The sequence below is a fragment of the Brienomyrus brachyistius genome, chromosome 1 (assembly GCF_023856365.1).
Source record: "Brienomyrus brachyistius isolate T26 chromosome 1, BBRACH_0.4, whole genome shotgun sequence".
Classification (NCBI taxonomy): domain Eukaryota; kingdom Metazoa; phylum Chordata; class Actinopteri; order Osteoglossiformes; family Mormyridae; genus Brienomyrus; species Brienomyrus brachyistius.
In genome coordinates, this window is record NC_064533.1 from 55,497,744 (window position 1) to 55,519,138 (window position 21,395).

At 44.3% G+C, this 21,395-nt stretch overlaps 1 protein-coding gene across 1 annotated transcript; it reads left to right on the forward strand.

Moving 5' to 3' along the window:
• Window positions 1–6,515: 6,515 nt before the first annotated feature.
• Window positions 6,516–9,832, forward strand: LOC125704347 (C-X-C chemokine receptor type 1-like). The gene is made up of 2 exons (XM_048969786.1): window positions 6,516–6,688; window positions 7,299–9,832. Exons 1-2 carry the CDS (start codon window positions 6,679–6,681, stop codon window positions 8,402–8,404), a joined length of 1,116 nt encoding a protein of 371 aa, XP_048825743.1. The 5' UTR covers window positions 6,516–6,678; the 3' UTR covers window positions 8,405–9,832.
• Window positions 9,833–21,395: the final 11,563 nt, after the last annotated feature.

Here is a 21,395-nt window from a genome sequence, read left to right on the forward strand (position 1 = left end):
TTCATTCTATTTATTGTTGATTTGCACTAGGACCACTGAGGAGCACTGTGTCATCTCAGTGTATGTTGTGTGTCATGAGCACACATACACCACAATGAAATCATTAATAACTGAACCTTTTATTGGCAAATTGTCCTTGACAAAAAGTACTTTAATTTTTGCTACAGTAACTCCTGCTTGAATAGACAAACCCAATTACTGTTGAAGGAAGATCCATCAAGGGCCAGAAGTTCAATCTGACCTGTCCACTAGAGATCACCCTTTGGATGAGGGTTGAGACCATAATGCAGGCAGTCAGGATGGGCTACCTCTCAAACTCCACTTCCTATGATGCCTTCTGTAAACAGGGAGCCAGTTTGGAAACGATAGCAGAGCAGAAATCATAGCATGGGCGGGCTGGTACAAAATCAGGTGGGCCAGTGCCACGACAATTGATTGGTGACTGTCAGGGTCGGTGCTGTCTGACCATGCCTTTTGTCTCTTCCCATTTGGCCAGTAAATGCCTTATAGCCGTTCATTCCTAGTGTGGTCTCCCTGCTCCCCAGACTGTTGCATAATTCAGGTTGAGCATGCAGCTCAGAGACTGGTCTGTTTATTTGTAATTATTGGTTTTCAATTTCCCCAGTGCTTATTTTCTATTTTCTTTCCCTGTTATACGTTTGCCTTGCTTGTGTCCTGTTCACTTCTGGTGCTTTTTGGTTCCATGTTAATTATCCTAGTGTAGTAATTCCCTGTGTAGTGTTTCCTAGTTTCAGTGTTAGTAGAATACCTTGATTCTTTGCTTGTTAATTGATCCACCTGTTGCTCATTGTCCTGTTCCTTTAGTGATTGGTTAACTTGTAATTATGATTTACACCTGTCCTTTGTTTTCTGTGTATTTAAGTGCCTGCCCTCATTCCATTCATTATTCTGTCATTGTGTTTAGTTACTGAGTATTTGTTGCTCTGTTGTGCTGCTCAGTCCTGCTCCCCGTGTTGCAAATGCTGTATTCCGTAATATGGAAATTTTTAAGTTCCTGGTCGAAAATTTGAACTGGAATGCCCCCTGAACTTAGAATTCTGACTCAGAATTCTGAAAGAAGCTACACAAACTTAACCTCAGAATTAAAGATAGCTGCCCCCTTTATCAACAGAAGTTGAAGCTGTAGTTTTTATACAGTGTATTGGCACTTGTGTTTTATTTGTAGCTTATTAAATCAGTTGTACTCACAGTACTGTCTGAGTACTATATGTGGACGTGTTGCTATGTTTGATGTGCAAAATACCATGTAATGTGTTGTTATCAACTGATATTGCTACCAATGACTCAAAATTAACTGGGCTAGAGCTGGGGCCTGTTTCAGAAAACAGGATTTCTTGCTTAGTCGGTATTCTGGGATAAATGTAAGTGAACGAAAATAAAGGCCATTTAAACTGGGGAAATTAAATGCAACATGTTATCCAGCTAAGCAAGAAATCTTATTTTTTGAAAAAGGTCCCTGGTATTCGTAAGTGGCTTTCCAATGTGCTGTACTGGAACTCCATTAACTCGGGTGTAACGTCATTCCCAGTTCCGAGTTTTGACCTCCAAGGTAAATGAAATGCAGCATCAATTCCGGAGGTTTTGTTCTGACCCCTTGTGGTCTCTCTTGTACCATCCCTAGTGTTGTTACTTCCCCTAATAAACCCCTCTTGTCTGGGAGCCATCAGTGGATTGTTACTTTCTTTCTGCCTGTGTCATGCCCCACCATGACAGCAACAAAATAAGACTAGAGACTCAATTACATTTTTAAATCAGTTTTTAAATGACTCATGACATTACTAAGACCAAATGAACAAAGAGAAATAAAGAGAAATAAAAATGTATTTGTCTCTCAACAGCAAGATCCACTCATATCACACCCATCCTGTCTCAGCTACACTGGTTACCAGTTCTTTACTCTTCCAAGCACTAGACATTCCACCATGGGCGGCAGGTCCTTCATTCCCATGGCCCCCAAAATATTGAAATTTCTCCTACAATTACAGTACCCCATGATTGTTCATCTTTCTCTTCCTTCAAATCTGAACATTTGTTTTCGTTGAACATTTCTCTTCTGTCTCTTCTTCCTGTACCGATTACTGTTTTTTTGTGTAAAGAGACATTGAGATTGTGAAAGGCACTATATAAATGGAACATATTTTTATTATTATTAGTTCTCCAATTGATCTAACAATGCACAGACACCTGACATACACAATCATTTTATCGTACTGTATCACTTGTTGCGAACACTGAATGGGTGGGTCTGAGTTCCATTTGGGGGGGGGGACAGGGCCACCCACGCTGCTGAGGTAGGTTTTGGGTGTACAGAAACTGTCACTGTGCCATGGCATTATGGGAAAACAAGCTGCCTCATAGAGGGTGTGTTCCTACCAGCAGTTTGGTTTTTCAGTGCCATTCAATTTATTTTTATGCAGCTCTTTTCACAACACAGTTGCCCCAAGGAACTTGACAGCCCATGGCTGGCAGAGTGATTTCATTGTTGGGGCCAAAATAAATGAATGTAATGTAAATATAAAGAGTCAATGTGTGTCAATGCATTATAGAACACAGACAAAATATGCCTGCTTTAATGAAAGCAAGAGTCTATTGATAAGCCAGTTCTTCAAACAGGTAAGCTGACAAACCCCAAATGTCACAGATCATAGGCCAGACCCAGAATGTCATAGATTGTAAGCCACATTTGTGATGTAACAGTTCGTAGGCTGCATCTGCGATGTCATATACTGTAGGCTGCATCTGTGATGTCAAAGATCGTAGACTGGACCAGCGATGCTGAAGATCATAGGCTGAATCTATGATGTCACCATGGTTTGGATACCATTCAAGGTTGGTAAATGATGTAGCGGATGCTACTGCACACATACACAGAGCAATATAATAAGCAAAATGAGGCCCTAGCAGTAGCCCGTGAAAGAGGTATAGTTTCATCAAATATGCTCCAAAAAACCAGGCCTGAAGGTAGGAGACACCACTTTGGGCTGGGGGATCCACAGAGCACAGCATCCTCCTTGGGTTCACCGTGTTATGACCTGTGCAGCTGGTTTGTTTCTTTAATCCTGTCAGTTTCTGGGGGTCAAGAAAAACAGCCACCTAAGTACCAAGAGGAAGTGCAAAGCACTTAATTAGGTACCTAGAAATGAAGCAAGGTGACACATGGCTTCGGGCGCGGATGAGGACCGCCTGTGCTGGGCGGAGGTCCAGTGCTTGGATGCACAACAAAACAAAATGAAAGGCAAGTGAGACAATGAGCCTGATTAACAGGGGCATCCTCATACTCGCAGTATTGTTTTTCCCCTGAAAGTGCATGGAACACCTGTGATACTGGGTCGGTTACTTGGAAGCCTGCCTACTGCTGTAGGCGAACTGCTTTCAACAGCTATTCAGTGGCATGCCTGCTTCTGTGGAATGAGGAACATAGGAAGAACATGCCTGCTGTGTGTGCTCAGGGTGGGGCCGCACACACATGCAGAACAACTACATAATGGCAGGTGGGCACGGCCACACTGGCTGCCTGTTATTGGGAAACAGCATGGACATAGATAACCTGTTTACGGGCCTCTCAGCAGCTTGGGCAGCTTGGGCACTCCCAGGAGCTCATAGCTGCCTGCCCACTCAGCCTTTTGTTTCATACAGTGAATAGTTAACATACTTGCATTTCACCCGTTTGTTAAGGAAATTGTTTAATGTGTCAATGTTGATGTGAAACTATGATCATTTGTGAGCTTAAAAATATTATACACATTTAAAAACTATAAAACCTCTCCTTAAATCCTACTCCTTAAATTTCAGACATACAGACAGACACAAAAGCATTGACACATGAACATCTTTCTAGCAGCGCTGATGGTGAATATTCCTTTGCTGTGCTTTATGTACATGTCCTGATCACTCAACTTACTTGGATTCATGATTCCTCAAGGGTGTTGAGTGGGGCTGGGGCATGGATATCCTGGCAGATTCAGGGCACTTAAGAGGGGCTTTTAAATATGTTAAATCGGGTGGCTGACATTTCATCAGGGAGCTCAGTATTTTTAGGCTCTGAGTAGATGAAACACAGGTCCTTTGGAGGCTCCGTGCTCTCAAACTGGGGACTTTGCAGGATGGGCTGTGATGGACCCCTGGGAAAAGGGATCAGAGTCGATGCAGGTGAAAATGCAGCTGGATGCAGAGTGAATGGCACATTATCTTTGCGCCTGTGTGTTATGAAAACTACGCAGGACTGGCAATGGAGTGCTGTGTTCAGGAACGCATTTTTACTTTCATGGGTTATGAGTAAATTTCCGTATGAAAACGATTAGTGTGATGTGTATCAGCCAAAAGAAGAAAGTTTTTTCATTTCACTTGTCTGTGATGACTCTCTGCTCCGGTAACCTCCCTGATCTGTAAGATATGACTGATACACAAGGCGCATGGTCACCACTGAGAGCTTGGGCGACATCCTATAGGCCTTCCATTTAATGCCAAATAATGACCCCAACAGGAAACCAGTAAAGCTGAGAAACTGATTAATTCTGGGACTTTTATGCAGATATAGGCATTTTGGTGGGGTGTCCCTAAAATATCTGTTCAACTAAAATAAAGATTTGTATTTTTTTATAATTAAGAATTAAGTTTTACATTTTAAATTTATTTAGCAGCCGCTTTTGTCCAAAGCTATGCACATTTTTGAGAAAGCAGGGTTAACCGGTCCATGGAGCACTTATATATGCTATTTTACCTGCATCTTTAAATGACCTTATAAGATTGCACTGTGTGACAGACAGACGGGCTGCCCACTTCATGTTATTGTGTTTTATTCTATTTTTCTTATAAACCCACAATTTTCTATCTATCTATCTATCTATCTATCTATCTATCTATCTATCTATCTATCTATCTATCTATCTATCTATCTATCTATCTATCTATCTATCTATCTATCTATCTATCTATCTATCTCTCTGTCTCTCTGTCTCTCTGTCTGTCTTATTTGGCTTGTTTACTAATCCTGCAAAACAGAGACTGTGAGATGCCCGGCCCGAATGCAGACAGAGCCCATGGCAGGACATACCATGGCAGTCTACTGCCTCTGCCCCATCTAGTCATTCAAGGACAATCCCATTAAGGTTCTCACTGCTGTGAGGTTGAATTTTCCTCACAAATGGCCCTACCTGCTGTGATATTTGAATAGTGTGACCACAGCAGTGGATCATCTGACCTCACGTGTTCAAACACACCGGAATGGAAGATCTTGTTTGGCTGCAGTCGGAGCAGAACATATATTTAAGACACCAGGGGGACATTCATTCCTTTTCATGGACCAGCCAAAACAAACAAACCAAAGAGTTTTTATCACTGACTCATTCTAAGACTTTCTCCAACAGTTTAACTGGTTGACTATAATGTGTTTTTTACCATAAATAAAATTTAGCCGGTGCTGAGGTGACGTCGGCATCCATTACTTTCACTTTTATTTTCAGAGAAAAACACATCGTCGCTCATCAGAGTGGGCTGATTTGGAAACATGTGACATGAGGAAACGAGAGAGGAGGTTGTGAAACATTTTTATGTTACAGATGGCATTTGAGTCCAGACACTCAGTGTGTGAGAGACAGACGGGCTGCCCACTTCATGTTATTGTGTTTTATTCTATTTTTCTTATAAACCCACAATTTTCAATCTATCTATCTATCTATCTATCTATCTATCTATCTATCTATCTATCTATCTATCTATCTATCTATCTATCTATCTATCTGTCTGTCTGTCTGTCTGTCTGTCTGTCTTATTTAGCTTGTTTACTTTTGGCCTTATTTGGTTGTGCAATAGTATACTACTATGTTATCATTACAGTTCTTGCCCCTGCACCATCATACTTAATTAGTGGGTGTGAAGAGGGTAGGGGTGGGTGTGTAGGGGTGGGAGGGCAACTGTGTGGCATTGAAAAGATCTGGGTGTGCTCAGTAATTAAGGATGTGGACTAATGCTTTATGATGTGTGTTTACTATTCTGATCTATTAATATATCGGCACCAAATTGCAATAGAGATGATTAGACAGTAATTGCAGCTAACTGCAATAGCAGAGATTCCCAGCCATCTGCCACAGAAACTGATGAAGAAAGCCAGAAGGTCACATGGTTCCTGAAATGTGACCCACTGGTGCTTACATCCATCATGGGTTACTCTCATGTGACTCCTGTTTTGCTCTGAAGCCTGAACATGTCCTCACATGTCATTTAATCAGCGTCTTTATTGTAATCTCTTTATAAAGTGGCCATAAGTGGAGTTTTCTAAAACTACACAGTTCTGGTCCTGTTATGATACCAGCAGGACTGATGTTGCTGTATTGATGAGCTGGTGGGTAGCAATGCATACTATAGATGTGTAACACGGTGAGGTTCCTGTTCACATGTCAGTGATGTAATAGTACTTTTAGCCCTCGGATGGGGAATCCCCCCCCCAGACAGCACACTCTGCTAGTGATTCATGAGAAATCCCTCTACAAATATGCAGTAAGCAGAGTCACATCCAGTAAACAGACAGAGAAGCCACGCGGTGGCACATCACATTGGGTGAAGACCCATGTTGGGCTGACGGAACACACGGTACCTTGCTCCTGGCATCTCCACTGCACAGGGCTCTCATGGGCATCTTCAAGGTTCAGCACATCAAGTATGACTGAAGGTGAGGCCTGTTCCATTATGGGCAGCAGACTGCCAAGCTTACCAGGTACACTGCTCTCAAAACTGATGGTTCAACATTTACCTTTTTATATTTGTAATACCAATTAATTTCTCAGTGTAGATTTTTTTTGTTATGAGAAATATTTATACTTTATTTTCTAACAATAGCCGTAGTTCAATAAAAACAATCCACTGATAATGAAATTGGTTACGATTTTAACCAGTCCTCATTTTGCTGTGATACGGTCATGATAGAAATGTGTGATTGTCTACTATAGTCCACGATGATGATGCAGTATAACTCCGTCAGTTCTGAAGTTCAGAAATAAACTATTACCAGTTCCTTCCTAAAAGTTATATAATGAACGCCATCATTATTCTTGTTGCATGCCTACAGAACAAGCAGTGGTGTGAATCTGATATTTGTCTTAGTGTTTAAAGCTTTAATGGCAGGAACACACTTATACATGGGCATTCAATGGAAGCTCAGCCTAGATGCACTAGTGCTTAGTTGACTCCTTGACAGCTGTATGTTTGTACTGTGATATTTGCTTTACTTATATTGCTTTGGACAAAAGGGTCTAAATACATTCAATTCTTAAACTCAACAGAGTCCAACGACACGCTGGTTCTAGATGATTTACAGGAGATTTTGAAGAATTTCTCCATTTACTATGATGAGCTGAATATTTCGGGGAACAGTAGTAGCGACGGCTTCCTGCTGGACCCGGGCACATTTGCGTGTGAGCCATTCAATGTCTCACTGGCCCTCAGCATCCTGGTGTGTACCTTCTACTTGCTGGTCTTCTTCCTGGCCATCCCAGGGAACTTTGTGGCGGCCGTGGCCATCGGTTCCAGCCACAGGGCCCTGTCCCCCTCCGAGCTGTATCTGCGGCACCTGGCCATAGCCGATGGGCTGTTGGCACTCACGCTTCCCCTGTGGGCAGTGGCGGCGCTGCGTGGCTGGACATTTGGCGACAGCCCCTGCAAGCTGGCCAGCCTGGTGCTGGAGGGCAGCTTCTACAGCAGCATGCTTTTACTAGCCTGCATCAGCGTTGAGCGTTACCGGCTCGTGGTGCGAGCTGCACAGAGCCGCAATGAGGCACGCAGGCGGCGTGGCAGCTGGCTGGCATGTGCTGCTGTCTGGGCACTAGGCGGCGCCCTTTCGCTGCCGGCACTCCTCAAAGGGCAGGTGCGGCCCGTAGGCTCAGTGTGGCCAGTCTGCGAGGAGAACTACTCACCGGAGGCAGCGGCAGCCTGGCGCCTGGCCACGCGACTGCTCCGCCACACGCTGGGCTTCCTGCTGCCGCTGGCTATCATGCTGACATGCTGCTGGTCCACTGCTGAGCGGCTGCGACGCACACGGGGCAGGAGGGGACAACGTGCCCGCCGGCTCATCTCTGCTGTGATCCCTGCCTTCCTACTGTGCTGGGCCCCCCACCACCTGGCGGTGATGGCCGACACTCTGCAGAGGACCGGACTGGTGCCAGGCGGCTGTGAGGCCCGCCGCGCCGTGGGTGCCACCATCTTCAGCACGCAGATGCTGGGCGTGCTGCACAGCGCTATCAACCCTGTGCTCTACGCCTTTATCAGCCACGACTTTCGCCGCAGGATGTGCCAGAGACTGTGTGGCCAGAGGGCAGCAGATCGCGAGGTGCTCCCCAGAGGAAGCCGGTCGCTATCTCAGAATTCGGATGGAGTCTCCACAGCCCTGTGACGACCGATGGCCGCGCCTCATTCCCCATGAAGATCGACGACCACACCTTATTCCTCGTGAAGACTGACGACCACGCCTCACGCCCAGTGACGACCATACCTAGTTTCCTGTAACGGCCGCGCCCAATTCCCTATGAAAGCCACACCTCACGTCCTGTGATGCCCGCGCCTCATTCTTTGAGAAGGCTGTGGCTCACACTGAACATCTCGACCCCAGAGGTTTGGGGACGCCCTGTTGGAAACAAACAGTCACTACACTAAATACTAAACATATTCCTACGATTTTGACTCCCTAATTTGCATCAATGCTATATGCAACCAGGAAGTGAATGTATCCCAGCAGCCCCACGAAAAGAAAGGAATTCTCTAACAGAACATTTTCCTGAACCGACCAGTTTCTTCACTGCAAACAATGAAATGGCCCATGAGGATGCCCTCCCCACTGTTGGCACCCAGGGATATTGTTAACCCGTCACACGGACCACATGTCCCATGGATATAGACACCTGGATCATCATGTTTGAGTTGGACTTCTGCCTTCTGCCTCACCTTGGAATTTAAGATGGGACAGTTTTCTGTTGTCACTGGATTCTCTGAATTCTTAAAATCCCTACAGAAAAATGTTTAATAATATGCATGCTTGATATTTAAAGAAGAATAACATACACAATACAAATGACTTCTAGGTAAATTTGCTTTCGACTGCCTGCGAAAACCTCTAAGATAAATGCTGTAGCATTAGCTTTAGGCTAATAGTTACACAGCCTTTTTGCTGTATATAGGTTGCTGCTTTATCAACAGTATGCGGTAAGAACTAGAATTCGGGGCAGTTATGTGAATGTTTGCAGTATTATGGCACTATCACTGTATAACATGGAATAATCCTCATGGCGTACAGTAGAGGGTGCTCTTCTTGATCGACAAAGCATCTGGATGTTTTACCAAGTAAATATGGTTATTTAATATCTAGAAAAACTTTAACCACAACACGCTGTGCTGGTGGCAAATTCCTTCCTGGCTTTTCCCCTTTGTAACACATTTTAAAGAGCAACTCTTTTACTAACATTGAATGTGGATGAAGAAGGCTAACAGGAAGAGAGTAAGTTTGTGTGTGTGTGTGTGTGTGTGTGTGAGAGAGAGAGAGAGAGAGAGAGAGAGAGAGATAAGCAAAATATTTCTATATATTTGGAAAACAAAATATTTGAAGAGCTGTCTCAGGGAACCAAGATCGTGACCTAAATATAAAAAGAACCATTCCTGTGATTTTGATGCTTTGTTTTGCTCCTGAACTGAAGGCTGCTCACATAGTTGTGTTGTGATGGCTGTGTACTGCTGGTAAAGTCCTGTACAATAATACCCAGCCTGTAAGTTATTCAAATGTCTGGCTTTGTCTTAATTAACAGAGAATTAAAATACTTCCAAGTGCTAATCAGTGAGTCTTCTCCCCTCTCATTTTAATGGGCTATACTGTGGTCTGTCTTCACAATCCCCCAAATCCCCCCCACAAGTCTACTCCCACAGCCCACCCAGACCCCCACCTGCAACCTAGAGTGCACGATTCACGTTCCAGAAATACAGAAAACCAAGACACTGCAGCTCAGAGCCAAAACCGCATGTGGGGCACAGTTCTCAGTAAGTACTATAGCTGGCTGTGTATGCAAAGTCGCACCATTCAGGAAGTGGACACAAGTGTGAGTGTGCAGCCCGAATTTTCAGAAGAGCCATTTCCTTCTGCTGCTTCTGTCCCAAGTAAAGGTCAGATGTGAACTTTATCTGTAGTATTACCGTAATCACACAATTGGTATTTACCGGGCAAAAGTGACCTTTAAACCTCAAAATGAAAGTGACTGTTCGATTTTCAGGACTTGTGTTATGAACACTGTCCAGCACTGCATGCACCACAAGCACATAGTACTGAAGACACACAAGATAAATCGGTACATCGGGTACACTGCAAACCAAACTACTATTATGATGCTGCGCAGCCAGAGATAGAGTGGTAATGACACAGTGAAAAGCTGCAGGGGGATCCCCTGGAAGTTTCATGATAATGAAACTGTCCAGGTTCCTACATACCGACTGGCACAATCTTCAGCCTTGCACTGTGTCTGGTACCCTGATGGACTGATAAACACAACTGTTAGCTGTAGATAGAGGCTGTTGACATAACTGATAATGAGGAATAGTAACTGGAAGCAACATGCAACCTGTGACAGTTAGATTAAAAGTGGAACCGCAGCAAAAATAAAAAAAGTCCCCAGAGGTGGACCTTTTGATTTACTGGAAAAGCATTTTAACCCTAGTATGTCAGGAGGTTTGCTGGATTTCTCTGATCGTCATGGGACTGAACTGAAATGAGAGAAAATAAGCTACAGAGTGTGCATAAATGATAATGAAATTATATATGTGGTTTTAAAAATAAAAAAGATCATTCATGCATTCCGGCCAGGGTCACTGTGTGAGAAAGATCAGTGAGGCTGCTATTGATTTATCACTGAAGCTATTATTTTCTTAAATTAAGCTTCACAACACCTTTGTTTACATCGTGCAATGATATCATTCAGTTCCTCCTTCTCACAGTGAAATGAGCCAGCTGTAACTCCCCAGACTGAGAGTTGTTTATAAACACTGTGGCTTCCTGTCTTGTTATTCTGCTGTTTTGCCTGTAGAGGGCAGCCACATTTCTATATTTCCTTGCCAGAGGTCATGAAGCAAAGCTTTTAGCTCAAAGAAAACTAAGACTGAGCCTCACCACAGCCTGTAAATTTAAATGACTGACCTGATGAGATAGGAAAGGTTTAAGGGTTGAGCTATGCTGTACCAAGTACCTGACCGGGAGCAGTTTTTCTTGTCGCTTAGGAGAATCCCAGCATGGTCTGTAGCTTCATTTGTGGTACCTGATGTTTGGAGGATTATACACAAGAAAGGAGTGCTCACCAAAACTGAGCAAGGCTCCAGCTTCTGGCCACATGTCCAGCATTACCAGGGCCGACCAGCAGGTGGAGCAGCCTTTGTATTTTCCAACACTTGTTCTTCAGATTTCATGTGTTTCAGGCAGTCATATGCTCATACAGAAATTCTGAAGAGTTAAGCACTATGCTGCCCTTGCACAGATCATCGGGGTAGTGACAGAGTAAAAGGGTGGTGGTGGGTGGGTGAGTATAATAATAATAATAATAATAGCCCGAGGTAGTAGTAGCAATAATAGTAAAATAATAATAATAATAATAATAATGTCAGAGTCGCGGTTAACGACGGGCAGGCAAGCGGGCAGGAAGCAGGCAAGGAGGCGAAATACTGGGAAAACGGGGATTTCTTGAAGGATCGGGACGGGGCAGACAGCGAGGGAACATCGGACATCGACTAACATCAATAACAGTCAAAACCCAGGCCAAGACGGACTGAAATAGACAAGACTGGGCGAAAATAATCAGACACAGCTGGGCAAGATCGGGGAAGCACAGTGATAATCAGGGGGCGTGGCTCACACGAGGATCGGCCGGGCCGGGCATGACAAATAATAATAATAATAATAATAATAATAATAATAATAATAATAATAATAATAATAATAATAATAAACGGTTTAGGTGCTAGACTTTTTGACCATAAAGTGTCGAACCGTAACCAGCACCAGATAAAAGCCTGTAACAAAAGTTCACCTTTAGGACACACAGATTACCATTTGTCTTATTTTACTCTTCACTCGAACCGGGTGTTTTCCGCCCACCGGGTGGGAAGCTCAGTGCGGCATGGAAAATCATGGGAGCCGAACTGGACCTTCTGATGACTGCATTTTCTCAACCCGCTCTTTATGGGTAAAGCGTGGTTTGAGGCGATAAACTTTTTGAAAGGAAACCAGGGGGTCCGGAGGAGCGGGAGGCGTCTCAGCGAGTTTACGCGCAGCTTTGAGGCTCAGCCAGATAAGCAAGCTAGCAGCCGGGGAGCCCTGAATGGGATATGTGGTGAACCTCCTTTGCTGTGAAGACGACTTGATGCTAATGCCTTTCCAGTGATCCGAGGAGGAGGAAAAGGTGTCTCATGTCCCAGGTAGGTAGTAGGGAAACTCAAGGGCCGTGAAACGTGCCTGAATCTGGTGTCACTGTGACCACTGATACATTTGTGGAGACCACCGCGTTACTGAAGACAAATGGGTTTAATCGGCCATAGGCTTAAAAAGTCACTTTACAACAGTGTTTGAAAAGCAGCCGCTACATGGCCGGAGAGGAAATACTTGGTGTGTGTGTGTGTGTGTGTGTGTGTGTGTGTGTGTGTGTGTGTGTGTGTATCTGGGTGTGTGTGTTGGTGGGTAGGTTGGGCGGGGGGGTGTAGGCGAGATAAATTCAAGTTCCTTCAGTTCATGATTTCCACCAGGGAAGTCACCTGGCTTTTAAACCAATTAAATACCTATAATGGCTGTTCCATAAATGATGTGGTTAAGGTGTTTTGAGGAAGCTGGACTGACATGTATAAGGGACTGAAAGATGCCGACATGCCCAATTGTGTGCCATTTTTCTGGATACTAGACTGTGCGAAGAATGCAGACCACACTGCCGAACACATCAGACTACTTTACACTGTGCCAACTTGTCTCTGAAAGCCGAGGAATGATAAAAATATAAAGGCCAAGCAGTGTGTGGCCATGTGTGCAAGTGGGCTTGACTGTGAGGCTGAGCTGTACCCCATACTTACAGGCAGGCATTCAGCAGGTGGCGTAGTAGTTAAGGTGCAAGTTTTCGATTGAAAAGGCTCTCATTTTGTACCCCCTAGCCACCAGCACAAAGCAGAGTTATTAGGTTAGTGAGCGAGATCCAGATGGTTCGGTCCTTGGCGCTGGGCTCTGTAAACATGATATATGTCATCCGAGACAAGGGCTGGTCTGTACACACACTGAGCTTCACTGATGAGGCTCATCCTGCTTCCATACGCACTGTTCCGATGTTCTCTGTGATTGACACCATTACTCAGAAACTTGCAGCTGGATGCTTTATTAGCCTTGAACCGGTGGCCTTCTGATGACCCCTCAGTATCCTTAATAGGCGTATCCTTCAACCACTTCTAGAAGTAACCATAATTTAGGATTATTAGGGTTATGCTCATTAGATTGTGGACTGACAGGCATGGCGACATCAGGCTTTGCAGAAACACCTCCCTGCATGCTTGTATCTCTTGCTTGTTTATAATAAGAATAGTCTTTATTTCTGGTGCCTGTATGTTTTGTTGTGGCATGGGGGGTTTGCACACATGATTTTGAGTTCTTCAATATGATGGGAACATGCACACAACCGGTGGAGTACCTGACCTGGGTTGTAAGTGCCTGACATTTGAACACACAAATACATCACATTGACTGGCTGGGTCACGCAGGCATGTAAGAAGAGATTGTAATGTGAGTTACAGTTACCGAGAGTGTTTGGCATTCAAGGCAACAGTAAACAGAGAATCAGTTGAACGTTTTTAAACGAATCACTGAATTATTAATTCCATGGATTAACTAAAATATGAATGATTAAATGGGTCTGAACTTGAAAATGAATATGTACTCGCCTGTGTGTCAAAGTGTGTGTGAAGTGGGAGAGGTTTTCAATGTTCCAAGGGGCTTTGGTAGATGGGAGGATCTGGGGAGGGTATGTGATCTGCCAGCTTGGTGCTAAACCGCAATGGGCTGATTGGTAAGCCTACAGCTGGTACTATCACACCAGCCGGCATTGAGGGGTGGCTGGATAGACTCCTGCGTGATTTATCCAGAGGGAGGCATGCCATCTGAACACGGCTCAGCTACGCCCCCCGCCAACCGCGCTGCTAATTTGTTGCCTTCAGTCTCCTGCCTTTTCCCTTTGTTGATATTGAGAGCAAACAAAGAGAATGCTCAATGAATGTAGGAACATACGTCACTGTTACGTGATGCCTGTCGCGATATCTGCTGTGATATTGACAGATATGTCTTTCACGTGTCTTGTCCTCATTTGGCTGGCAGGTGGGCTGCTATGTAGCATAATGGGCTAAGAGGTTGGCTAACCTCCACACTCCCTTTTATTATGGGTTTGAGCAATTAGTTGTTATTTCTTGTTTAACCTTTGTTATCGTCCCTTGTTTTTGGTCTCTGCTCCCTTGTTATCAGTATATTTAAGTGCCTGCTTTTGTTTTAGCCCTTAATCTGTCATGGCAGTTGTTACTATGTGTTTGTACCTGTAGTTGTTTCCCAGTCTTGCTCCTTGTTTTGCTCTGTTCTCTTATTGGGTTACTTTTGGTTGCTTCTTATTTTTCCTGTTTTGTTCTTTGTCCCTCGTAGCCCCTTTATTTTCTGGTTCCTGCCCTTTTGTGTTCTGTTTTGTTAATAATACCTGTTTTTTGTGAGACTCTCTGTGGATCATCCATTTTTTCCCTTCTTCCCCATCCCCCACCATAACATTTCATGATATGTGCTGTAACATATTTGTACATATATAGCCAGGTTCCCTGGAATAGGCCATGACCGCTGGCTGAGGTCATAATCACAAAGGAGACACATGAACATGGCTCTGCTGTGAGGGACTTTCACAGAATAATTAAAGATGCTACAGTTTGGGCCAGTATGAGTATGGACAGAGGTCTTGAAGTCAGGAAGGACCTTGTGAGATGAGGCTGTGGTTTCCCTGGCCGGTATCATGGATATTTGAGGTGTTACAATGATATATTTCAGAAAGAACCACGCTGCCTGTGGTCACATGTCTGTGAAGGGTGTGTGAAGAAAACTTCCTAGAAATTTCTCATGAACATTTCCCATGGACTTTACCCTGCAGATTTTCATGATGTCATTTTAGATGATTACCCAGCATAGTATAACTAGACAGGATACTATCACATTGAGCTGTCCAAGCAGAGCAGGTTTTTGCACATTAAAATGAACTGAAATGAAGATTCACTGGTAACACTTTACTTGACCGGGCACAAATATTTAGTAATAACTCAGTTACTACTGAAGTACAAATTATGAATAAGTCATGAACAAATATAGTTGCTACTAGAGATAAAAGATGTGTCAATTCCTTAATGATGAAAAAACACGAGTTTAACTTGTGTAATTTATTACTTGTTCCTTCAGTGGTTCACACAGGTTTGCACAACAGACATGGTAACAATTGTAGTGACTGCTTACTATAAAACATTTGATTTATTAATGATGAATTAACATGTGATCAGTATGTAACAGCTTGTTGTTAATTAATACATCATTAATAGTGTAATAGGGGCGGCATGGTGGTGCAGTGGTTAGCACTGTTACCTCACACCTCTGGGACCCGGGTTCGAGTCTCAGCCTGGGTTACACGTGTGTGGAGTTTGCATGTTCTCCCCATATCGTTGTGGGGTTTCTTTCCACAGTCCAAAAAAACATGCTGAGGTTAATTGGACATGCTAAATTGCTCATAGGTGTGCATGTGTGAGTGAATGGTGTGTGAGTGTGCCCTGTGGTGGGCTGGCCCCCCATCCTGGGTTGTTCCCTGCCTTGTGCCCATTGCTTCCGGGATAGGCTCCGGACCCCCCGCGATCCAGTAGGATAAGCAGTTTGGAAAATGGATGGATGGATGGAACTAAAGTGTTGCCTATTTATGTTAGTACTCTTTAATATCATTTACAGTAACTTTAATTTCAGTCAGTTTGCTGTTTTCTAGCTGCATTGTTTCACACTGATAATGCTGGTGAATGATTAAAGCAGAGGAATAACTTCCTGACCAGTCTCCCATCCTGTGGAACAGGGCTGCCCAATCCTGCTCCTATAGAGCTACCACCCTGCAGAGCTTAGGTACAGCCCTAATTTAACACACCTGACACAGATAATCAGGCCCTTCAGTTATATCTCAGTATGAGAACCAGCTTCAACATAGCTGACTCCAATACTGAGGTGATACTGAAGGGCCTGATTATCTGCATCTCAATTCTGAATTCTTACATCGCAAAATTATGTTGTGATATTTACATTTTTCCCAATACCGTGCAGCCCTAGCAAATACTTTAAAAAATTTTGTCATGACATTCTTCTGGTTCTTCCCGCCAGATTGCAATTATGGCTTGGGTCTCTTCATTGGTCCACACATATATTATTATTATTATTATTATTATATTTTTCTTACATAGTTTAAGGGAAGATGTATTGTCTATTGTGTTGTATGTATGTGTATTGTGGCAGGCAATTTACATAATGAAAGAAAATGTTTGTAAGTCTCACCCAAAGTACCCAAGTACCCAAAAAGTACCCCAGCTGGTTTGGCTCTTTGGGTACTGGAATTTTTGGTAATGGTACTTGACCAGAAGGGAAAGTACCTGGTGCAATGGAAATGTGTCAGGGAGAGGTTCACAGTGCCAATGATATTTGCTGGATATTTACAGGAAGATGAGTGTAACCCTTGCTGATTCCTGCAATTTCTTTTTTTTGATCTGCTGAACATTGCTGAAGCTATGAAACTAGAGGAAATCTCAATGATACTTCTGTGTTATTTTCTCAACTCCCTCCTAGATCCTCAGCATGGTGAAGTGCTTCTCTGCTGCTTAGCTATATCTGGCTGCACACCATCACAGAGAGAAAGAGGTAGTGTGGCAGTCACACATTGCTTGGCAGATGGCAGATGGATGACTGCTTTTGTTATTGTGCTCATCTGCCATTTGTTCTCCTTTTTTCTGCTTTGGGTTTTACCAATCGATGTGCTTGCGTTTCAGTTTCTGGGAAAGCATTTCCTCCAGGCATGTAATAACACCCCCTTCCACCAAACATGAGCATGTTTCCTCAGAGCACATGCCAAGTGAAGAACCTCATTCTCTTTTTTTTGTGGTTTTAGCGATCATAAGAAGCTGAGGTAGATCATTTAACTCCAATTGAAGGCTCATTTTTGTTCTGCTTTTAAAGAAAAAGTTTGCCTTTGTAATGACAGAAAATAATGTCATTACAAATGCATTTACCAAGGAAAGGAAGATGTCCTTGGAATTTTTTGTGAAACTATCTCTCTAAATTAGAGCTTTAGCATGTCCCTGGCAATCCTGCACCGGTATGTAGCTTCTGGATCATCGGCTGGACTAAAGTATTTCAGGGTAATTTCTTCAGCGATCTGCTGTTGCATCTCTTATCCGCGATTAAATTCTGACAGCCCCGGCACCCAGTCCAGGGAGTCCCTACATCCTGGTGCCCTGTGCTGCCCGGGATAGAACTTACGTCAGCTTTGTATGTTTTTTTTAATGACAACTGAGATTTTAGGTTTATGGTCAGCAGATACAAAAATAAAATTTTTTAAATTTGGCTTAAATTATATTTATAAATTTGCTAAGATGTATTTAACACATCACTTTTGGAATGTTAAATGAATGCTATGGAATTTTGTGTCAGAGGCAGATAATACTATTTTTAATTTAGCTGGCGCTAGCTTTTTATTTAAAGTCTGAGATTTATTGTTAAGATTCCACACACTCGTGATGCCCTTTTTACGTGGTGGCCCAAGGAGTCGGCTCTGCTACTCAGGTCCCTCTACACCATTATGGGATCTCAGTCCCACCCTTTTGTGGTGTTTATATATGGAAAGTGACTCAGAGATGCAGGCCAGCCAAGGAGGAGGCCTCCATGTGGGCCAGGGTACAGCAGACGGAGTGCGTAGGCCACAGATGTATATGTGGGATCATCCTGAAGATTCTAAGGGAGCAGACCTACAGCTGGCAGCATGGGCACAGAGTCTGCGGTGTGACGTCGGTGCTGTTTTTAAAACACAGACGGGATGAGTTCAGGAGAAATACAAAGACATGGCCAAAGGACAATCGGAGTGAGTGTGATATGGGGAGTGTGGCCTCAAAGCTGTGTTTACAGCTTGGGTTACTCCAGGTCACCCCCCCCCATCCCACCCAGAACTTCCTGAATGGCTTCCTATCTGCAGGGTGCTGGGTTGCCACTTTCCTATGGTGCCATTCTCGTCTCGCCAGGCCGCAGCTGGGGAACGGCGTGGTTCCACTAAACTACTATTTGCAATGTTCTTTTGCTGTTCCCTCCCATATCTTGCACCCAGCTGATTGTGTACAGATTAGTGCACAGTAGCCCCCTGTGCGTGGGGACATGCTGTGGCGATGGGGAAACGGGTCAGGGAGACCCAGAGGAGAGAAGGCCTGTCTCTGTGCAGTGGTATAACCATCTCTGTGCCTATAGGTGTGACCCTAGCGACTGGCATGAAGGTGGCAGGGTGTGAGGAAGACTGAAAGGGTATGGGGTCATAGAGTTTGGGTAAAGCTGGCAGGGCATGGGCTTACAGGAAATGGAGAAAGTAGCAGGATATGGGGTCACAGGAAATGGAGAAAACTGGCAGGGCTTGTGGGTCTGAGGATGTGGAGAAAGCCGGCAGGGCTCGGGGTCACAAGGCGTGGGCAAAGCTGGCAGGGCTTGTTCGTCTCAGGATGTGGGGCTCACAGGCTTGGATTTACAAATGTAAAGTGGGGCGAGACGGCTCCCACCAGACGACCCCTCTAAAACTGTCAGGTGCATGTGCGTGTGCTGTTCTTTCTATTTGCCTTCACAATGAAATTCAGAATTGGAGTTGCTAAATTGCCCGTAGGTGTGCATGTGTGAGTGAATGGTGTGTGAGTGTGCCCTGCGATGTACTGGCCCCGAATCCTGGGTTCTTCCCTGCCTCATGCCCATTGCTTCTGGGATAGGCTCCGGACCCCCCGCAACCCAGTAAGATAAGCGGTTTGGAAAATGGATGGATGGATGGATGGATGGATGGATGAAATTCAGGAATTTTGTCAGCCTGCCGGTCAGGCCAGCTGGCTCCCCCCAGCACACTCGCTGCCGAGGTTGGGAAGTGGTTTGGGTGAGAGGTGTGAGCGCTCCGGGGAGAGAACCCCCATCCCCCATTCCTGGTGCGGTGACGGGGACCTGGTCCTGCCCAGGGGAGGAACCTCGAAGTGAGCCAGATGAAGCTGGGCTCACACGAGCAGATGTTTCTGCTCCTGCCTGGCGGTGTTGATTTAGTCTGACTGTTGAATTGACCTTCATGGCACTTTTGTAAAGGGCTTCTTCAACTCAAAAAACTAAGCTTTACAGGCATCAAATGTGGATGAGCTCTCTCAAGAACACGGGTTTGGGTGTGAAGTTTGGAGTTGTTACTCATGTGACTTCCTTGTCTCCTGGTATTTACAGTGGGGCAAAAAAGTATTTAGTCAGCCACCAATTGTGCAAGTTCTTTCACTTAAAATGATGAGAGAGGCCTGTAATTTTCACCATAGGTATACCTCAACTATGAGAGACAAAATGAGAAAAAGAAATCCAGATAATCACATTGACTGAATTTTAAAGAATTTATATGCAAAGTATGGTGGAAAATAAGTATTTGGTCACCTACAAACAAGCAAGATTTCTTGCTCTCACAGACCCGTATCGTCCTCTGTCCTCCACTCGTCACCTGTATTAAGGGCACCTGTCTGAACTCATTAGCAGTATAAAAGACACCTATCCACAACCTCAAACAGTCGTACTCCAAACTCCACTATGGCCAAGACGAAAGAGCTGTCGAAGGACACCAGAAACAAAATTGTAGACCTGCACCAGGGTGGGAAGAGTGAATCTGCAATAGGTAAGCAGCTTGTTGTGAGGAAATCAACTGTGGGAGCAATTATTAGAAAATGGAAGACATACAACACCACTGATAATTTCCCTCGATCTGGGGCTCCACGCAAGATCTCACCCCGTGGGGTCAGAATGATCACAACAACGGTGAGCAAAAATCCCAGAACCACATGGGGGGACCTAGTGAATGACCTGCAGAGAGCTAACAAAGTAGTAACAAAGGCCACCATCAGTAACACACTACGCCGCCAGGGACTCAGATCATGCAGTGCCAGACATGTCCCCCTGCTTAAGTCAGTACATATGCAAGCCCATCTGAAGTGTGCTAGAGAGCATTTGGATGATCCAGATGAGGATTGGGAGAATGTCATATGGTCAGATGAAACCAAAATAGAACTTTTTGGTAAAAACGCTACTCGTTGTGTTTGGAGGAGAAAGAATGCTGAGTTGCATCCAAAGAACACCATACCTACTGTAAAGCATGGGGGTGGAAACATCATGCTTTGGGGCTCCATGCAGATCTCAACCCCATATAAAATCTTTGGAGGGAGTTGAAAGTCCATGTTGCCCAGCGACAGCCCCGAAACATCACTGCTCTAGAGGAGATCTGCATGGAGGAATGGGCCAAAATACCAGCAACAGTGTGTGACAACGTTTGACCTCTGTCATTGCCAAAAAATGTTTCATTACAAAGTATTGAGATGGACTTTTGTTATTGACTAAATACTTTTTTGCCCCACTGTACGTGAAGAGAGTGCACCTGACCAGCTAATCTGTGAGCACTGTGCACAGAAAGAGGCATTAAGTGAAAAACTCTTTGCGTGGTCATTTTTAAACAGAACGGGGACAGGCTGAAATCCGCACAGCCTGATTCTCTGAGAGTCTTTCCTTGGGCTGAGATCCCAGCCTTATCTCGCTGTCCTGCTGGAAGTCAAATCCATGTGTTCTGCTCTCCTTCTGGAGTAACTGGGAGCTTATGTAGCACATGCTCCTCAGAACAAAGGTATAAGAAAACAAAACTAAAAACAATGGAAAGCAAACGTTTTTGTTGTGTACAGCACCTTCTGTCTCTCCAGGGCAATGAGCACCACAATTCGAATGAGGCACCCATGCTTGGCTTGCTCCCTTTTGAGCTCTTTAGCTGATTCCTGAGCTGTCATGAGGAAACCTGCTCAGGCGCTGATTTAGAGAGGAACCACTTATAGCCATCCTGATAAGAAACCAGAACTATAGGAAGTTGGGTTTGTCTCAATTTGTATACTTAAGGTAAAAGGATAGAGGACAATTTCAGGTTCTTAGTGCTTTTGTCATGGCAAGTTTTTATTAGTGGGGTTCCAAAGCAAGTAGTGCTATGAACCACTATTGTGTTTGGTAGGATTTTTCTTCTTCTTCTTCTTCTTCTTCTTCTTCTTATTAT